Genomic DNA, 20,286 nt, shown 5'->3' with positions numbered 1-20,286 from the left:
CTGGTCTCTACCCTCAAAGAACTTGGGGTATGGTGGTAGAGAGACATAAATATAATAAAATACCAGTAATGCAGTGTCAGAGTCATACACCAAATATTCTATGAGCACAAAGAAAAATACCTAACTTGAGGTTGGGATGGGGGACAAAGAAAAGCTCTTTACAGACGATACAGTGGAGGAGCAGAAGAGGAATGAGGGAAGAACAGTCTAGGCAGAGGGGACAGCATGGCACATGAAGGAACAAAAAAAGCAGTTTTGAGTTGCTGGAGTACATGGTACAAGACAGGTTCATGGCAGGATATAAGTCTGGAGAGGTGGACAAGAGCCAAATCACAGAGGGCCTCCTATGCTCTGATACGGAGCTAGGGGTCTCCAAAAGGAAATGTATATGCCCTAAGGGGAGCATTAAATCTTAGAGGTGAGGGAAAAAGAATCTATTTATAGTGTAATCTAAAATATAAAGAAGAAATTAACATTAGAAGGAAGAGAAAAATGAAGGGGGGGAATGAGAGAGGGAGACGAACCATGAGAGACTGTGGACTCCGGGAAACAAACTGAGGGTTTTAGAGGGGAAGGGGGTGGGGGATGGGTTAGCCCAGTGATGGGTATTAAGGAGGGCACATTCTGCATGGAGCACTGGGTGTTATACGCAAACAATGAATCATGAACACTAAAAAAAAAAAAGGAGAAATTAAGCTTAATAAACCATATTGACACCCTGATACCTCAGCTCAGTTCAGATAGTCACATATCACAAACCATGGAATCCTGAGAGAAGATCCAGAATACAGTGGTTGATAGTGGCACCTTACTTATTTATAATCTTTCCACTTATTGTAACATATTGCAGTTTACTTGCTATAGGATATGTATAAGAAATAAAAAGACCTTTAGAAAGTAGAACATTTATAGGATTTTGTAACAAGATGTAAAATGACCATGAAAATCCTTTGTATCACACATTAAATGTGCTAATTATCTGTGGCAAAATTCTTAAAAGAGCTAACAATGTCACAGGCGATTCATTTTTCTTTTTAAAAAAGGCAAGCGTCCCAAATTTGCTGACCTTTTCTATGATGACAAGTGGTTGTGGTAAGTTACCTAGCAGATGTTTTCCAAATAACAAACACACTTAATTTTGTCCCTCCAGGGTAAAGATAAAATTTAAACAATGAATAAGAAGTAAAGTGTCTTTCAGAAAGACACTTATCCTATAGAGACAGCATGTGAAAATGCATGTTCTGAAATGTTACTGCAGTTGTGACTTTGTCGCCAAAACGATGAGAATTACTTGTAAAATTCTCTTCTCAGTTTAAAAATTTAAAAATAGGACTTTCTACCTGCTCAAAAATCTTCAAGTTTCAGTGGGCTTTAAACTCTTTTTTTTAATGTGAAAATGCAACACCTTTTGATTACTTTGGAAGAGTCACTGTTTGAGATCAAGGAAGATGGAATTTCAATAAAAACCTAGGGATGTGATTAATGATCTAAAAACCCCACCCCTAGATAAAACTTTTGCCAACCTATTTCATGTTTAGAAGAGCACAGGAAAGCACCCTCATTTCTAACTGTTTTTTTTTTTTTTAAGTCAGATTAGCTATACATTTCAGAGCAGGTGATCAATACATATTATTTGCCTTGCAGTTTATGTGAAAATAGGAACAATGGAAATATAGATAGATCAATTTTTTTAAAAGTAGACCTAAAAATTATTTAAATTGTTCTTAGTTATTAATTGAATCAGTATAAATACAATTTTACTTAATTTTTGGTCTCTTAAAAGAGTTTAATAAAGAATAGTGTGGGTATAACTGTCATAGTTTAGAGCAAGAAACAGTATTGACATCAAAGACAGGCAAGCAAAACCTAGTTGTTCCATGGAAAACCTACTGCAAGGGCCACACTACCCAGCCTCTTTAGCACTACTTCCTCCCTTTTATCACCTAGTTTTCAGGGCATCCTTCTTGGTTCCTCCCTCTCTGCCTCCCTGGTGACCCTGTCTATCCTCAAAGCCAGTTACTCTCTCCCTTGCTTTCTTCACTTTCCATGTCTGTCTCTGGGTATCTCCGGAAGTTGCCTGTTATCTGCAGAGGGAATGGGAGAGAATAAGACCCATTTCTGGGATCATTTCTGTCCAGTCTGAAGACTAGCCAAAGGTGGGCCCAGCATCCAGCACCAGAAAGACCTATGGATTCACCTGGACTATTTGCTGCAATTATTTTTAAAGTATTTGCAAAATCCAAAGGACTTAAAAAAAAGTTCTCCTTCACTGTAGTAGGCCTGGAGTCCCTGTAGTATCCTTTCCACAGACCTCCTGGGGTTTCTCCAAGTTCTCCTCCCATTGACTGTACCTGACTTCACTGCCAGGCTGGGAAGTTATTCTAGTAACTGGCCTCTGGAATAGGTAGCTGATCGGTCTTACAAGGAGTATAGAACTTTCACCGGGTCTCTGCTTGGCCTCAGTTACTTGGACTCGTTGTTTCCTCTGTGAAGTCTGGGGCATCATATTTCTTTTGAGCTTCCCCAGAAAAGGCTGGCTTGGAAAACAGGTCTACAAAGGCTCCCTCATGGTTGCAGAGTTGTCCTGCTGACCCTACCCCTGGGATGCAGACAGTCTGTCTCTTGCTGGAAATGCCTTCTTTTTTTTTTTTTTTTGCTTTTTAATTACAAATGGTATATATATTTAAAAAATTGCTTAAGTATGAAAATTAAATAGTAGAAGATCTGCCAAAATCTCACCCCCAAGAGACTGGTAACATCTCAGGGAATATTCTTTGAGACTATTTCTATGAATATACAAACATCTCTAATTTCTTCAAGTATGACTGACTAATATAATCTACTGATACTCGCTCTTATTCTACAAGTTTCCCTCATATGTTGTGCATGTAATTAACTTCCAAGTGTGCTTTTGGGAAGAAATCTTCCTGTTTTTCCACGCCCTGGCAGCCAGTCTTCCACTGAGCTGCACTCAGATGATAACAAGCGTCCATCCATTCAGCACAATATCAGCAATCTGAGGGGTTATCTCCTGACCCCCCAGTGTCTCACAGCAGGGGTCCACAATGGCCAAAGCTTCCCACAGGGCTTTGGCTTTACATGACCCCACAAACTTCACTATCACCTACGTGCCAGACAAAAATTCTGGAGATAAAACACACAATTCTCAACAATTCTGTAGTCTCTGAATGGAAAAAGACAAGTACACATAGTTATAATATAGTACAAAGAGGAATTCAAAAAGGTTATGCACAGAGTGAAGCACTCGAAATGGGCAAAGGAGCGAATGCATTAGGTAGGGACTCCTGGGAGGAGGACACACTATGCAAGAGCGAAGTCTTGAAGGACACAGAGTAGTAACTCAGGTGGATGAGTGATGGAAAGGACATTCAAAACAGAGGAAACAGCTCAGAGGTTAAAAACAAAATCACCTTGTATGCACTTGTTATATTTGCGTTATTATAATGGTAAATGTGTTTTTTTAATCTTCAAGAAAAGCAAAAAAATAAAGAATTTATTCTAAAGGCGATGGGCATTTTCTTGAGCACCATGTTTTTAAGCACAAGAATGACATGATCTGCTCTTACAAAGATCCTTCTGGCAGTAGGTTTGGCATGCAGACTGGAAGCAAGAATAGTTGCAAAGCTATTGTGATACTCCAGTTCCAATGAGAACCTGAATTAAGGCAATGGCAGTGGAAGTGGTAGGAGAGAATTTGACACAGGCAGAACAAACAGCATTTGGTGACCTCTAGCAGCTGTGGGAATGAGGATTTGGGGTGATCCTTCATTAATGACGTAAGGGTTCTAGTAGATAAGTGTCTTTCCCTGAGAAAGGGGACCAAGGAGTAAAGAAATCTGCTCTTTATTATTTTTTTTACTTTTTTTCCTATTTTTAAGCAGGAGGTAAGAGGACAGATTAAAAATTTAGTTTTAGAGGCGCTTGGGTGGCTCAGTGGGTTAAGCATCTGACTCTTGATTTCAGCTCAGGTCATGATCTCAGAGTCATGAGACTGAGCCCCGCATTGGGCGTACACTGGGCATGGAGCCTGCTTAAGATTCTCTCTCTCTCTGCCCCTCCTGCCCCTGCTGTCTCTCTTTCTTCCTCTTAAAAAAAAAAAAAAAAAGTTGGGCGCCTGGGTGGCTCAGTTGGTTAAGCGACTGCCTTCGGCTCAGGTCATGATCCTGGAGTCCCGGGATCGAGTCCCGCATCGGGCTCCCTGCTCAGCAGGGAGTCTGCTTCTCCCTCTGACCCTCCTCCCTCTCATGCTCTCTGTCTCTCATTCTCTCTGTCTCAAATAAATAAATAAAATCTTTAAAAAAAAAAAAAAAGTGATAAAAAAAAAAAGTTATATTTGAAATGACTAAGCAACATTTAGATGGGGATGTTCAAAAGGCAGCAAGATAGAATGAAAGAGAAACTGAAGAGAGATCTGAGCTAAAGTTAGACATTTGCAATTTACAGGTACATATGGTATTATTTGGTTTTTTTTGTTTATTTGTTCTTAACTACAATCATCTTTTTCCCTTCCAAAGAATATCTGATTTCCTTCGGGGAGTTACTTTGTCCCCATCAAATAAGGTCTCCTGAGATTCTTAATCAGGCCATTGGGAGACTTCCAACTTAAATGGGAACCTTGAGAATTGCAGACAGAACGAACATAGGTGGAATGCATTCATGCTAGCAGCAGGGCACTGTCCAGATGGGTCTTTCTAAAAGACCATTTGTATCGTATCTGCTTCCTAGCCTCCTTAAGATGCCTTGGTTTCATCTTATTTCCAAACATTGTTCTGTGATATCCAAATAGCACTCCAATAAATTCACATGTACTAAATTTAGTCAGAATTGGTGTCGCTTGAAAACCAAGAAGCCTAATTGGTAATTTATACATGCTTACATGTGCACATGCATACCTGAATACATCACAGGACACAGACATAGATGAAACTGCCCAGGAAATATGCACAGAAAGACAAAAAGGAAAAGAGCCAAGGCCAGAACCCTGAAGGATGCTAACATTTAAGAGGCAGGTGATGAAAGAGAAATCTGAGGGAGGGGCTGAGGAGTAGCCAGAGAGGAGATAGTTCTGTCAAGGAGGCAACAGGAAGAGTTTTAAGAAAGAGGGATTGGGTGGTGAATGGTGTCAAGAGGCACATAGCAATGTAAGGAATGGCACAAAGTGAGGTAAGGAGGCCTGAATGCACGAGCAAGGTATAGGGGCCCTCCATGACTAAAACAGAATTTTTCTTGGGAAGCAATGGGAGATAAAGAGCTAGAGTCAGATAACGTAGAGCTTTGAACAGGAGGCAGAGGAATTTAGACAGCAGAGAGCAATAGACAATGAGGACAATATAAAAAAATGCAGAAGTACTTACTATGTGTCAAGCAACAAATATTTGTTGAATAAATAAAGTCTAATTCCACTCTCCCTTTATGTGAGGAAATTACCTCACATTTATCTTCATCTGAATATCTTCATTCTTAACTCATGCTACTTTATGTTTAAAAGGGCAGGGGAGGGGATAACTGGAAAACTGCATGGTGAGAATTCCACATAGAATGGTTGATATTTGGTTACTTTTTAGATGTGCACATCTTCCATCTAAGCAAGTCCCTCTAGACCAATGCTGCCAAAGAGCACTTCCTGTCATTACAGAAAGTTCTATATGTGTGTGTCCAATACAGTAGTCACTAACCACATGTGGGCACTGAGCATGTTAAACGTGGCTGGTGAGGCTGAAGCATTGAATTTTTATTTTATTTAACTCTGAATAGCCTTGTGTGGCTAGTGGCTATCTTACTGAATACTGCAGCTCTAGACTGCAGCCTGAATGAATCCAAGGAGTGTCACGGTGGCTTTTCACCACTTCTCCTAGTTGCCCTGGATTAGACTCTATAAAGTTTAAGGTGATGAGGATGAGGTTGGGGGATACAGAAGAAGGCACAGGAAAAGTTGCTGATGGAGGCAACTCTGAAGTCTGTAAAAGTTAGGAATTCTATTTTGCAGTCTGTTTCACATATCTATAGCTCATAAATAAAAATACTATTAGCTCCTTGAAGTCAAGAACCTAAATATATTTCTAATCTGAGGTTCTGGAATTTCTTTTTCCTCTTTGAAAATGCTTGCCCGATGATATCTAACTCATGTGTGATGCTGTGTCACAGCTTTCCTTGATTTCACAGTGGTTTTCAGGGTAATAATTTCATCAGCTAAAAGAAATAATTCCTACTCTGTTTTCTTTTTATAGTAGCTTCAAATGGACGTTTTCCTGTCATTTTCTTTTTTTTTTATTTTTTATTTTTTATTTTTTTTAAAGATTTTATTTTATTTATTTGACAGAGAGAGAGAGAGACAGCTAGAGAGGGAACACAAGCAGGGGGAGTGGGAGAAGGAGAAGCAGGTTCCCGGCGGAGCAGAGAGCCCGATGCGGGGCTCGATCCCAGGACCCTGGGATCATGACCTGAGCCGAAGGCAGACGCGTAACGACTGAGCCACCCAGGTGCCCCTTTCCTGTCATTTTCACTTCATGTTAAAGTGTTGCGGATTCTCTCACACAGCGATAATGAATGTTTATATAAATTAAAGTAGCAGTAGTAATATTCTCTGTCTCTAGTTGTGCTGTGTTCAGTTTGTTGATAATCTGCTTGCTGTCCATATTGAAATCTGTGGTTTCTGAAGAACCTGTGATGAAGCTAGGATTTAAATGATCACCATTTTCCTACAGGAACCCCAGAAATCTTAAGAACCTGTACACCTTATACTAATTAGTATCTCAAAGGACAGTATATGCAGAAAACAAATTTAATAAAATATTTAATGAACTGAAAGGAGTCCGGAGCTAGTTTTAAACCTAGGGCACTGAGAAGGCAGACAGAACTTACACAGAAAAACTAGAAGATATGAAAACACTAGCGTACTAACATCCTGTAGGGTAGAGGAGATAGGCAGTAAATGCTAGGACAGATCAGGTCTCCAGGAAGGGCCCAGGGTAACCAAGCAGTGGGCCAGTGACAGGTGCCAAGCAGGGCAAAGAAATGGAAGTTGGAAATGAACCAAAAGTGCTTTTCTTTAATATATTTTCTTCTAATAGCTTATATTTTAAAATTTCAAGATACAGGAAAGTTGAAAGAATTCTGTAGTGAACATCTGTATGTTCACAACCTAGATTCTACCATACATTTTTACTATACTTGTTACAACACTGTTTCCAAAATATGGTCATGTGTCATGCAATCAATTTAATAGATTATGAAAAGGATAGAATAAAAACCATCAGACTCTATCACATGTGGTTAGCTCTCCCCTCCCAGTTATATGTGTGTGCATGCGCTCACATGGTAGTCATTTCTATCCAGTTTCAATGGCCTACGTCTTTTGTATTTTAGAATTCTACAAAATACGTGCCCATTCCCTTAATAAAAATCATCAAGACGGATACTGTAAGTAACAAAGTGCTTGTGTCACATGGAGGGAAAATGAAGAACTTAAGATTTTGAGGGGGAACTGCTACTAGGAGAGCAAAAAATACATAGCAGCCTGTGAAAAATATAGGAACAGAGTATGTGAAGAGGTGAGAGCAAGAAGTACGTATTTAGGTGTCATTCCCCCCAGAGATGAAAGGTAAAGCAAAGAGTAGACAAGAAATTTCTGGGGCTGGAAAATCAAGAACTGAATTCTCAGAATATTCTCATATTAGCAGTGTTGGCAGAGGGAATTATGGATAATAATAAAAGAAACAGAGGAATTAGTTGGGATAATAGAAAAAAATGCATAAGGGAGCTAGAAAATAAAGAGACCTGTACATGTCTGAGTTGTTAGAAAGACTTCACCAGAAAGGAGGGCCTTCAAGTAGGACAAGAAAAGGAGAATTTATTATATACACAAAATATATTAAAAATATATAAGCATAAGTGTGTATATATATATTTATATATGTATGTATACACATATACACATACATATAGGTGTACAAATGAAACTAGGCCTAGAGACAGAAAGGCATACTCTGCGGGGAATGAGTGTGTCCAGACACATGTGTTCTTAAACATTCATGTATGAGAGGGAGCACTTAAGGTGATGAGCCTGCTTGGAAACAAAACATCTGCGTTGAGAACAGAGGGAGTGAGGATTAGATACGAAAAGCTGGGGAGAAAATTACACAGTAATTACAAAATAATTCAAGTTTAAAAGTTCTTCATTTTAAAAAGTTTGGTAGAGGGTTGTTAAAATAGTAAGTTTTCTGACAGTGTTTACATAAACAATTAAAAATTTTAGGAAACTTTTCAGGAAAACACCTATTGCAATAAAGTAAGGCATCCCTTACTCAAAAGTGAAATTCTATCGTAGACAGATAGCACTAGGGAGCTAAATAATTCTAATGTTTTATAATCCCGATGAATCCCAACCTCCCCAGAAACAAATGGCAGTCATCCAGTAGGTTTCAGTTTTCCATCTGACTATATAGAATGCCTTCATAAAGTCCTCATATTTATCATTCACATTTAATTCTGAAATAGCCACAACTGTCAAAACAGGTTACAAAATAAAATAATTATTAAAGGTTTTCTTAAAACTTACTTTGTTTTATAATTTATTAATTGGAAGTAAGACATAAAAGATAAAGAAAAAACCAAACTGGCTTAGACCAAAGATTTTGATCTCTTTATGACTCAGTGAGAACAGCTACCTCCAAAAGAAGAGGTCCGAGGGATTCCTTTTCTATCACTCCCTGACTGCTCGACGAGATGTCTGACTTCTGCACTTCATCATCGGTTGTGGATTTCTCTATAATAAAGAAACAAAAAGTCATACATCCAAAAAGGGTGCATTTCCATGATGGCAAGTTTGTGAAGACATAGATTCACCTGATTTAAAATTCAAATAATACTTTTTTATTATCTAGGTGATATTTATTAATACTATTATTTAATCTTAATTATACTCATTTTATGGATGACAAAATTGAGGGTCACAAAGGTTGAGTAACATGTCTCAAATCATATAACTAATAAGTGGCAGCAGGAGAATGTGAATTGTAACCTATTAAGTCCAGTGTTCCAACAATGGGAAAAACGGTATAAATATACAGCCTGTTGAAAGAGTCTACACTGAAAGTTTTTAACAAATGACTAAATTGTAGAAGAATGATGATTTCCTCCATTTTTCTTTAGCCTTTTCTGATTTGATCAATTGCCACTGAATAAAGAGTGCACAAATGCTTTTTCCTTTTGCGAGCCTGCATGAATTAGCTAACCTTTCACATTCATGTCATGGCGATCTGATTGATAAACCCGTAACTGCTAAAAGATCTGGAGTTCTTTTGTGCAGTGATGTTGAAAAAGCCATCCATCATCTTAAAGCAGCACCATACTTAAATACGTTTCCAATCTGTCAAACTAGTTAGTTCGTCAGCCAAAAACCGAATGTGGTATTATTGAATATAGAGACTCATTTTTTTCACTTTAAAATATGAACTATTTCATATATTCCAAAAAAATACAGAAAATGACATAGCATACATTCACATAGCCATCATTCATTTTTCACAGATGTTAACATTCGCTTCAGGTCCTTCCTTTTTAAAAAATAAAATGCTGCACATAGAACTAATGCTCTGCCACCATTCTTCCTCTGTTCCTTTTCAGAACTAATCAGTATTCTGAGATCAGCATAATAATTTCTAAGCCTCTTTTTATTATTTAAGTACACATGTATGATTTCATGAACAATATATTACTGTTCTGTGTTTTCAAGTTTACATAAATATATAGAGACTTTTCCAACTTACTTTTGCAATTCAATATTATGTTTGAGATTAAGCACATTGATATAGATTTGATTCATTCATTCGAACTAGGATATAGTATTATGTCATATAAATAACTCACAGTTAGACTTCCTAGTCCACTACTGACAAACCTTTGACCATCACATACAGTGTTGTAATAAACTATTTTCAGTATTTCCTTTTTTGTACATGTGTGACAGTTTCTTCAGGGTAAATAGTAAAAGTGAAGTTGCTGGATCATATAGGGTCTGTGTATTTTTGACATTATTAAGTTTGGGGCACCTGGGTGGCTCAGTTGGTTAAGTGTCTGCCTTCGGCTCAGGTCATGATCCCAGGGTTCTGGGATCAAGCCCTGTGTCAGGCTCCTCGTTCAGCAGGGAGCCCGCTTCTCCCTCTCCCTCTGCCCTCCCACCCCCCATTCGTGCTCTCTTGCACTCGCTCTCTCTCAAATAAATAAATAAATAAATAATATCTTAAAAAAAAAAAGTGCTAAGTTTGACAGACTGCTCTCTAAAGAGAACGTACCACTAGCAATGTCCAAGGGTTTTTGTTTTTCTGCATCCTCACTGGCAATTGATGTCACAATTTCTTTTTTTTTATTTTTGTGAATCAGGTGTAAAATGTCATCTCATATAGTATATTATAATAACAGCTTTACTGAGCTACAATTCACATAGCATACCATTTGTGCATTTAAAGCATAAAATTCAATGATTTTTAGTATATTCACAGAGTTGTGCAACCACCATCACAATAAATTTTAGAACATATTCATCACCCAAAAAAGAAACCTCGTGTCCTTTAGCAGTCACTACCCATTTTCCCAATACTCCCAAGCCCCAGGCAACCACCAATCTACTTTCTGTTTCTATGGATTTGCCTATTCTGATCATTTTATATAAATGGAATCACACAATGTGAGGTTCTTTGTGGCTGGCTTCTTTTGCTTAGCATGTTTTCAAGGTTCATCCATATTGAAGCATTTGTCAGTACTTAATTCCTTTTTGTTGCCAGATAATATTCCATTGTATAAGTATACCTCATTTTACTTACCCACTGATCAGCTGATAGATATATGGGTTGTTTCCACTTTTCAGCTATTTATGAATAATGATGTTATGAACATCTGTGTGCAAGTTTTCGTGTGGACCTATGTTTTCATTCGTCTCAGGTATATACCTACAAATGGAATTGCTAGACGATATAGTAACTCCATGTTTAACATTTTGTGGAACTACTGGACTATTTTCCAAAGTGGCTGCACAATTTTATTTTACATTCTTACCAGCAGCGTATGGGGGTTCCAATTTCTCCCATCCTTACCAACACTTGTTATCTGTTTCTTTGATTATAGCCATCCTAATATCTCATTGTGGTTTTGATTTGCATTTCTCTGATGGCTAATGATATTGAACATATTTTTCCTGTGCTTATTAGTCATTTATATGTCTTTGGAGAAATGTCTGTTCAGAGCCTTTGCCCATTTTTTAATTGGATTGTTTATCTTTTTATTATTATGGTATAAAAGTTTCTCGTTTAGTTCTAAGATGTACTTTCTTCATCAATTCGTATGTTTATGACATTAAGACAGGTTTTTGTTTTTAAACATTAGTTTGCAAAAAAACATAAACCATCAAGTTCAAGTAAATTAAGTAACTATGTGTGAAAAGCACAACATCTAAAATTTTAGGCAAATCGTAGGGCAAGAGTAGCTATGGGACCTACTTTCTGGCTTAAGAAATGTGAACAGAAATGACATGCAATTTCTGGGTCTTATCCTTAAAAGGAAAGAAGCATGTCTTCCCATTTTCTTCTTCCCCCTTCCTGTCAGCTGGGATACAGACAGGTGAGCCATGTCTGACCATCGAGGTAACGGCACAGCAAAAAAAAAGGAAGGAATCCCAACCTCTGACACATACCTAGACTATCTTGTTAAAGCCACTGTACTTTGGGCCTCTTGCTACAGTAGCCTAGCCTATAGCCTAACTAATACATTCTGTATTTCTCAATAACATGTTTATTTGCTGTATCTTGACTATGTCTACGACAGACATTATTGACATGCTATCATGAAAAGTAAGACTTGAACTTACTTACATCAACCTTCTACATACACATTTCTCCCTCCTTCCATCCTCCCAATATAGTTAAAACAATTTTTAGAGCAATCAGTATTTAACGTCTATGTTACTATGGCTACATAAATATACTTCACAAATGAGCCAAGGTGTGTGCTATAATTTATGTTTCTTATATTTTGTGATTTAGTTTTGTTTAGTTTAACTCATCTCCAAACTACCCCCAAGAGTTGAAAAATTCCTCTCAATTTGGTCAGTCATCAGATACTCTGTTCCATTCTTTTTTCTATGGAAATATACCTCCTGAAAACCCCTATCCACCTGCTCCAACTGGGACTGGCTACGTTTTTAGGTTGATGCACAACTGTAATCCTGGGTCTCCTTCTACCTTTCCTCTGTTAAGACTCTATGGTTTCCCTGGATTAAGATCTTATGCCTTTCTTTCTTGGTTTACTACCTTGGTTTTGATAGGTATTTCTGAAAAAAGATAACTTTTCAACTGAGGCTCTGAATGTCTGAAAATATCTTTATTTTGCACTCATACTTCATTTGGATGCACACAGAATTCCAGGTTTAGAATTCTTTTTTAGTACTGTTATTCAGAAATCTGGATACATTCTGAATCTAGTGTGTGCCCATTTTTTCTCTCTCTCATTTTTTCTCTCTAGTGTCTGAAAATTGTGCATTGGTGTGAGGTTTTTTTTTCCTTCTTTCTTTTTTATTCACTATGAGTGCTTTCAATCTGGAAACCCACATCTCTCTAATTCTGAAAAGTGTACTGTTTTGTTTTTGTATTATTACTCTTATAATTTCCTCCCTTCTATTTGGTTTGTTCTCTATCTCTGGAATTAATCAGACGTTACACTTCCTGAACTAATCCCATACATTTCCATCTTTCCCTTGTTTTCCATTGCTTATCTTTTTATTTTACTTTCTAAGGGATTTCCTCACTTTATCTTTCAACCCTTCGTCTGTTTTTTCAATAAATACTCACAGAAAGTCTACTATGTAGCCAGGACCCATTTTAGGTATTGAGGACACAATGATGAACAAACAAAAATCCTTGCCCTCATGGAGCTCTAGTGGGAGTAGGCAGACAATAAACAAATAACACATGTAATATGTTAGATGCAAAAACACTGTGGGGAAAATAAATCAAAGAAGCTATAGAGGGGTGAGTGTGTGTGTTAGATAGGATAGTTATGGACACGTTCATTGAGAAGAAATATTTAAACAAAGACTTAAAAGGGGTGAGGGAGTGAGCCTTGTATATATCTGGGAAAGAACATTCCAGACAAAGGGAACAGAAAGTGCAAATACCTGAGGCAGAGAGTGCCCAAAATGGTTAGACATAGGGTATGAGTAGGCAAAGAGTAGAAAACAAGGTAAAGAGGTAAAGTTTATTTCAGCTATCCTGATTTAAGTACCAAAAGTTATTTGGTGTTTTGAATGTTTTATACCATCTTATTATCATTTCATAGATGAAATATCTTCCTTTTTGTCTCTGAGGGACTGCTGGATGGTTTTAAGTTTTCTTCTGCTCCCTGCATTGTCTCTGCTTTCTGAGTTCCTATTTTTTCAGTTTGCTTGATTTGTGCCTTTCCTTTTTCTGTTTCCTTGATTACAGCCTTTCCTCAAATATCTGGATTTTTATTCATATTAAAGAGTGAGGTACTAAAATGCTGACTGGCAGCTCTGTGAATAGAGGGGGCAAGACAGAGAATGGATTTGTCCTGTCGGTCAGTGTCTATGTGTCTTTTCCTTTGGGCTGCTCAGTGTGCCCAGAAGAGTCCTCCCACCTCTGACTTAGGGAGTATGAGTCAGGCTGTCAGGGTTTGAGACCAAACAGCAAGGAGACATATAGCCTCTTACTGGCTCTCCCTTTGCAGACTTAAAAATACCAGCTTCTCCCCTCTGCTCAATCAGCTGTCACTAGACTATCTACTTTCCAGCTTATAAAATCTTAAAATCCTATCACTTTAATCATTATAAATATATTTGTTTATAATCTTTTCATATTGCTATTCTTAATCTGAAGTTCTTTGGGGTCTATTCCTTCTGTTATTTGTGCTATTTACTGTAGATTATTTCCTCGTACGTTATATAAATTTTTAGCATAAAATCACCCTGAGAAGCACTTTTTCGTTGGGAATGCCTTGGGGCCAGGTGTGGGGGCTTTCCTCCAAAGTGCTTTGCCTTTGTATCTACTTTAATTCTTTGCGAGGGGTTTTGTGGTGTGGGGTCCTCAGTAAATATGGATAGTATATATGTAAATCATAAAAAAAATATCAGGATCTTCTTATAGGAGACTGTTCCCCACACCCAGAGCCCAGAGACAAGCTTATTATCCAGATGGAGGGATTTTCCTATAACTGAGCTACCATCTTTCAACACTATGCCAGAGCTTCAGGTCTGATACCACAACTTGTCTCTTGACTCAATCCCCTAGGATACTAGGTTCTATAACCTCCCAAGGCAACAAGTGTTCAAGTTAAATTAATAAGACTTGTTGTAACAAGAGGCTCTCAGATTCACTTTCTAAAATAAAGACCATCTAGGGGTGCCTGGGTGGCTCAGTCGTTAAGCATCTGCCTTCGGCTCAGGTCATGATCCCAGGGTCCTGGGATGGAGCCCCGCGTCAGGCTCCCTGCTCCGTGGGAAGCCTGCTTCTCCCTCTCCCACTCCCCCTGCCTGTGTTCTCTCTCTCACTGTCTCTCTGTCAAATAAATAAATAAAATCTTTAAAAAAAAATAAAATAAAGACCATCTAAACAAAAATGTTTAATAAAATTATGAAATTCAATGTAATTTCTTAATAATAAAAAAATAAAATCACATATTATGAAGGTCTTCATAACAAAGCACACAGCTATGGGTTTTGTTTTGTTTACCTTGTTCCATTCTTTTCATTAGCTGTATCTGATCGACTGTCTTCTTCAAAATCTTGCATTTGTCTGGCTTTACACTCAAACTGTCAATGTCACTGATGTTGGCAGACAGTAACTCAGCTAGCTCTTCTAAATATTTATTTTCTTGCTCCCTGCGCCTCTTTTCAGTGCTATTACACAAAGAAAAACCAGTTAGTGTACACTTCTACCACCATACTTCCCTTCTGTTCAAGTACTTAATATTTACATACTTATAGAGATCCATAATTTTATCCAGAATATAAAACCAGATTTGAAAACAATCTAAATTCACATCTGAAAAACAGGTACTACAAAATACCAAGATACAGAAAACAATTCTGGTCAAAATACATAAAAAGAATGACTGCCATCACAGATGTGTTTCTTCAATGATGTAAATACATCACATATTTCAAATAGCCAATGAATGTTAGATATTAAAAGGAAGCAGACAGTACATATACAAGTTGCATTTGGAATTTATTTTACGTTCTAAATAATAATTCCTTGAAATAGAAAATCTGAATTTTCAAACAACTTTGTTATAAATTAAGTAGTGGAGACTATACTATAGTTCAAATAAGTTATACTTGGAAATCTGATAAACTTTCTTAATTTTTCTGCTACTGAAAGAAATCTGATAAACTCTTGATTCTTATAATGATTAGACCATTAGTTGGTCCTCATCAAAAAGAAATGAGTATCCATCCAAAAAGTAAAATAAGAAGAATAAAAAATCAATAATTAGAGAGACAAAGGTACAGAGAACAAGGTCTTTTGTATACAACTTTGTTCTAAAAAACAGAAAAGACATCTATTTATAAGTTCTTATAAATGTAACAAAATCAATTTTGATTTATCTTGAAGCAAAATAATGAGAACAAAGGATAGTAGTGCAAACAGCTAGTACTTTATATTCATTCAAAAGTACTGAATGAATATTGTTCACTTTTGTTTTCCAGTCTTCACTTCTGGTTTAATTAGCCAAATCATCAGGCAACTTGCTTTATGTAATACATACAAAGATAGTGAAATATTACTTTGAAATGAATTTTTCCATTATCAAATTAACATAATAAAGACTGGTCACAAATAGCTCTTTATTTTATAAGCAGCAATCAAAATCATCTGGTATAATGGTAGAAAAGTGGTAGAAAAAAAGGTGAAAAGAGGGAAAGATCAGTTGCTTTTTAAAAAACTCATAATTGGCAACAATTAAAATACCACTTACTTTTCATAATAAAAAAACTATAAAAGCAATAGTATTTCCATAACAACACAGTAAGTTGAAAAAAACCAAGTCAACCAATTAACCGCATTTAACTACGTAAAACAAAATACTACAAAATAGTACACATCCCAAAACAAGACCAAATTATAAAACTATAACAATCACATTGTCTTTAAAACCTTTCATTATTGAGTTATTAGTCTCATTTTACTTAGTAAAACTTTATCTTACAATTTCTGCAGAGAGTACATGTAGTAAGATATTCTGACAAACTTCACACCAAGGCATTGAAAACATGAAGAAAATAAGTAACACACATTTTGATATATGCAAGGTTTCAGAGAACTCCATCTCTGCAACTTGATACTGTTTTAGAGGACATGTGATTTTACCTTAGAGAAACTAATTCATACTGGACTTATTTTGTAGATTCAGTCTAAAGTATGATCTGTTTAAATCTAGGGGTCTAAATTCCAACATGAGTAAATTGGATTCATGTGGTAGAACTACCAAATCTGTTTTTGACATTAAATTTTATGTAAAACTGAAGTGCCTGACACCACTGCAGAGTAAAAGAAAGTAATAGAATGGCAGGATAGTCAGGGAGGTGACAGAGGAAGCAAGGAGCTAAAAGTAATGAAATGCTGAGGTGTCTATAAAATGACTTAAGAATGAGACTAGGAAAATCATCATGAAATGAAGTAACTAATAAGCAAGGACAGAAAATGAGAGCAGATATATTCAAATAAAGTCAAAACTGAAGAAGGGGTGGATGTGACAAAAAAAAATTCTACCTTAATAAAAAAGAAGGCTTCCTTTATTACTCTGGGCCACTTACATTTCTCCTCACCAGCCCAATGGATTTCCACTGATGCTGCACACTTGCTGGTTAATAATGCTATGAATTAACTCCTCATGTATCTTTTGTTTTCAACTTACTAGCTTTTTCAACAAATGCTCCTCTGCTTATTATGTGCCAGATAACTGTGTACTATGTCCTGGGGACCCAGGGGTAAATTAGAAGTAGTCCCAATTAGGGTGAGAATAAAGAAAAGGAACCATTACAGTGACAAGACTGTAATACTATAGAAGCTCATAGAAATTGCACCTAGACCTAAAGAACAAGGTGTCCAAACCTAGTGTAGAGGGGGATTGGTTTCGGGGGGGGGGGGGGGGGCAGACAAACACACCCAGCTTTTTCAAAGGTATAAAATGGGGATGAAAATGTCAAGTAAAAGGACCTATAAGTAGTTCAGTATGGCTGAACTATAAATAAGAAACAAAAGGGCAAGAGATGAGGTCCAGGCTGGATCATGAGGGCTCTTGCATACACCAAGATAAAAAGCACAGTACATTGCTTAAAAGCACAAGTTCAAACTTCCTCAGTCATTTATTAGCTATGTAGTGCTAGGCAAGTTACTTAAGAGCAATTTAACTTCTCTAAGCTTCAATTTCTTTATCTGCAAAACAGGGATGATGACATTATCTCCCAGAATTTTGTGAGGATTAAAAAAGATGATGCATGTAAAATGCTTGGCAGAGTTCCTGGCTATTAGTTCAATAAATGTTATCTAGCATCATCATTCTGGCTATGAACATTTATTTTCAGGGTAAGAGGAAGCCCAGAAGGGTTTCAGAAGAAGAATGCATGGCATGACCCGATTTGTAAGCTCCCTGAAGATAGAAACACGTTGCACTTCACTTATATCCTTAATAACATCATGCACACCATGCTGGTTGAATAGTAGGCACTGAATAAAGCACTTGTTGAGCTGAATTAGAGATGTTACACAAGCACAAGGCACAGCTACCCACCATTTTGAGACCAGCATTCTCCAGTAGAGTTAAGGAATGGAGAAGAGGAAATAGGAAGAGATATGAGACATCTCACCCCACCAAACAATTACTAAGAAACTCTATCAGGGCTCTCGTGGACAGGGCTGGCAATACCCTGAAGTCTAACATATGCTCTTTATAATTAATGAGTTCACAATCTGTTTAAAGAGAAAGTAGATGATAACAAAACCAAAAGAAACATGACAAGGTGGTATTCACACTCAAATTCAATCAGTTTCAAAATCACAAAGTTCTGGTTTACCATATCAAAAATATCAACTGAAACTAAAGCCCACACTTACAAACCTGAAGGAGGGAATGTTCTCAAATATTTTGAAAGCAAACATATAAAGATAAGGATTATCCTTACAAACATATAAGGATCATCTTTAAAACATCTAAGAAGAGAAAAATATTAAATTTTTGATATTTGTAATAACATGATTACGTATGTACAAAAAATCAAAGACCTACAGATAAACCATAAAACAAATAAGAAAGTTCAGAACAATGTATGCACATGCACACGAGACCAATAATCCCAAATCATTAGTATTCCTATATATTAAAAATTGCCGGGCGCCTGGGTGGCTCAGTTGGTTAAGCGACTGCCTTCGGCTCAGGTCATGATCCTGGAGTCCCGGGATCGAGTCCCGCATCGGGCTCCCTGCTCGGCGGGGAGCCTGCTTCTGCCTCTGACCCTCCCCCCTCTCAGGTGCTCTCTCTCTCTCATTCTCTCTGCCTCAAATAAATAAAAAAAATAAAAAAAAAAAATCTTTAAAAATTGCCAATTAGAAGGTGCAATAGACAAATGATACCATTTCTAAAAGCAATAAAAAATTCGGTGGTACCCAGGAATATATGTAACTAAAGATGAGGTAGTTGTTCAAAGGGCAAATTTATAAACTATTAGTGAAGACTTGATTAAGTGAACAGCCTTTATATTTATAAATAAGAACACTCTAGAATCTGGAGTCTAGAAAATAAAAATGTCTTTCTCCCCCAACTTAATCTATAAAAGTAAATGAAATTCTAATCCAAATCCTGAGTATTTTTTTCCAGGGGAAACTTAAAAAAACTGATTTAAAAATCTGAATGGAAAGTTAAAGGGACAAGAAGAGGGAAAACAATATTGAAAAATGACAAGGAAGAGTGACTTGCCCCTTCAGAGATCAAGGTGATTGTCATAAGAAAGTTCAGAACCAGATCCCTATCTATTCAGGAACTTGATCTATGATAAAGGTAACAGCACAAAAGCAGGGAAAGGATAGGGTCATAACCACTTATGTTCTACGTGGGAAAAAATAAAATTATATCACACACAAAAATAAATTCCAGATTAATTAAAACTCTAAATATGTATTAGAAGAAAATAGGTAAAGATACAGTTAAGGCCTTGAAGTAGAGGGGAGAAATTCTTTAACAAGATCCCCCAAGAGCTTGACACATGAAAACGGAAGGTTCCAACCTACAACAACAGATTTCAAAAACAGAGTTAAACAGACTTGGGAGAAGATACTTGCATCAAATATAAGCAAAAAAAGGTAGTACCTAGAAAATTAAAAATTACTCTTACAAACAAAAGGAAAAGGAAAAACACCCTAGCAGGAATATGGGTAAAAGATACAACCAGGAAATTCACTGAAGAGGAAAAGAAAAATCATGATCAATTAATCTAGTGATTGGTTAAATATACTTAAAACTGTAACCCCACACTCATCAGATTGGCAAAGAGTTAAAGTGAGGAGAAAGTAGTGTAAGGGTGTGAGAAAAAAGAACTCTCAATGCTTCTTATTTGAAGAGCATTGTGGTAGTGACCTAGTTAACATAAAAATGTACACAGATCCTAAAGGAACTCTTACGTATAAAGTAGGAGGTGTGAATGAGGATGTTCGCTGCAGTGCTAGCGGTAAGAGTGAAAATTTCTAACAAAAAAGTTGTTTATCTAGAGGGAATGTCTCTCTGTAGAGAAACGGATTTTTCCAAATGGGGTACATTCCTATAACACAATATTTAATCAAAAATTGTATTATAGTCAACAACATTGTGTTGCAAACTTCAAAGCTGCTAAGAGACTAGTTAATTGTTCTCACCACAAAGAAGACTTAATAATTGTGGGAGGTGGTAGAGGTGTTAGCTACACTATACATACGGAAATGTATAAAGGTGTCAAACCAACACATTGTACAGCTTAAACTTACACAATGTTATATGTCAATTATATGTCAGTAATAATAAAAAAATAACTAAAAAAAATGATAGGACTGAATCTACATGTATTTATATCTCAAGATGCATGCTGAAAAGAGCATATTATAGAAAAATATATACAGTATACGGTATTGTACAATATATATTTATAAACAATCTATATTACTCACCAATCCTTATATATATAATTATTAAAAATGGAGAAATTAGTTGCAGACAGATCAATTTAATCAT

General features: G+C 36.6%; 1 protein-coding gene across 1 annotated transcript in view; it reads right to left on the bottom strand.

Moving 5' to 3' along the window:
* NCOA1 (nuclear receptor coactivator 1) overlaps positions 1-20,286 on the bottom strand; it is a 104,518-nt gene that overhangs the window by 68,245 nt on the left and 15,987 nt on the right. Inside the window, exons 3-4 of the mRNA XM_021697776.2 lie at positions 14,757-14,923; positions 8,688-8,785 (exon numbers count right to left, since the gene is read on the bottom strand). Coding sequence (XP_021553451.1) covers positions 8,688-8,785; positions 14,757-14,923 — 265 coding nt within the window. The remainder of the gene's footprint in view (positions 1-8,687; positions 8,786-14,756; positions 14,924-20,286) is intronic.

The sequence above is a fragment of the Neomonachus schauinslandi genome, chromosome 10 (assembly GCF_002201575.2).
Source record: "Neomonachus schauinslandi chromosome 10, ASM220157v2, whole genome shotgun sequence".
In the NCBI taxonomy this organism is placed as follows: Eukaryota; Metazoa; Chordata; class Mammalia; order Carnivora; family Phocidae; genus Neomonachus; species Neomonachus schauinslandi.
Note: the sequence above shows the minus strand (reverse complement) of the source record. Positions and strands in the feature narration are given on the sequence as shown.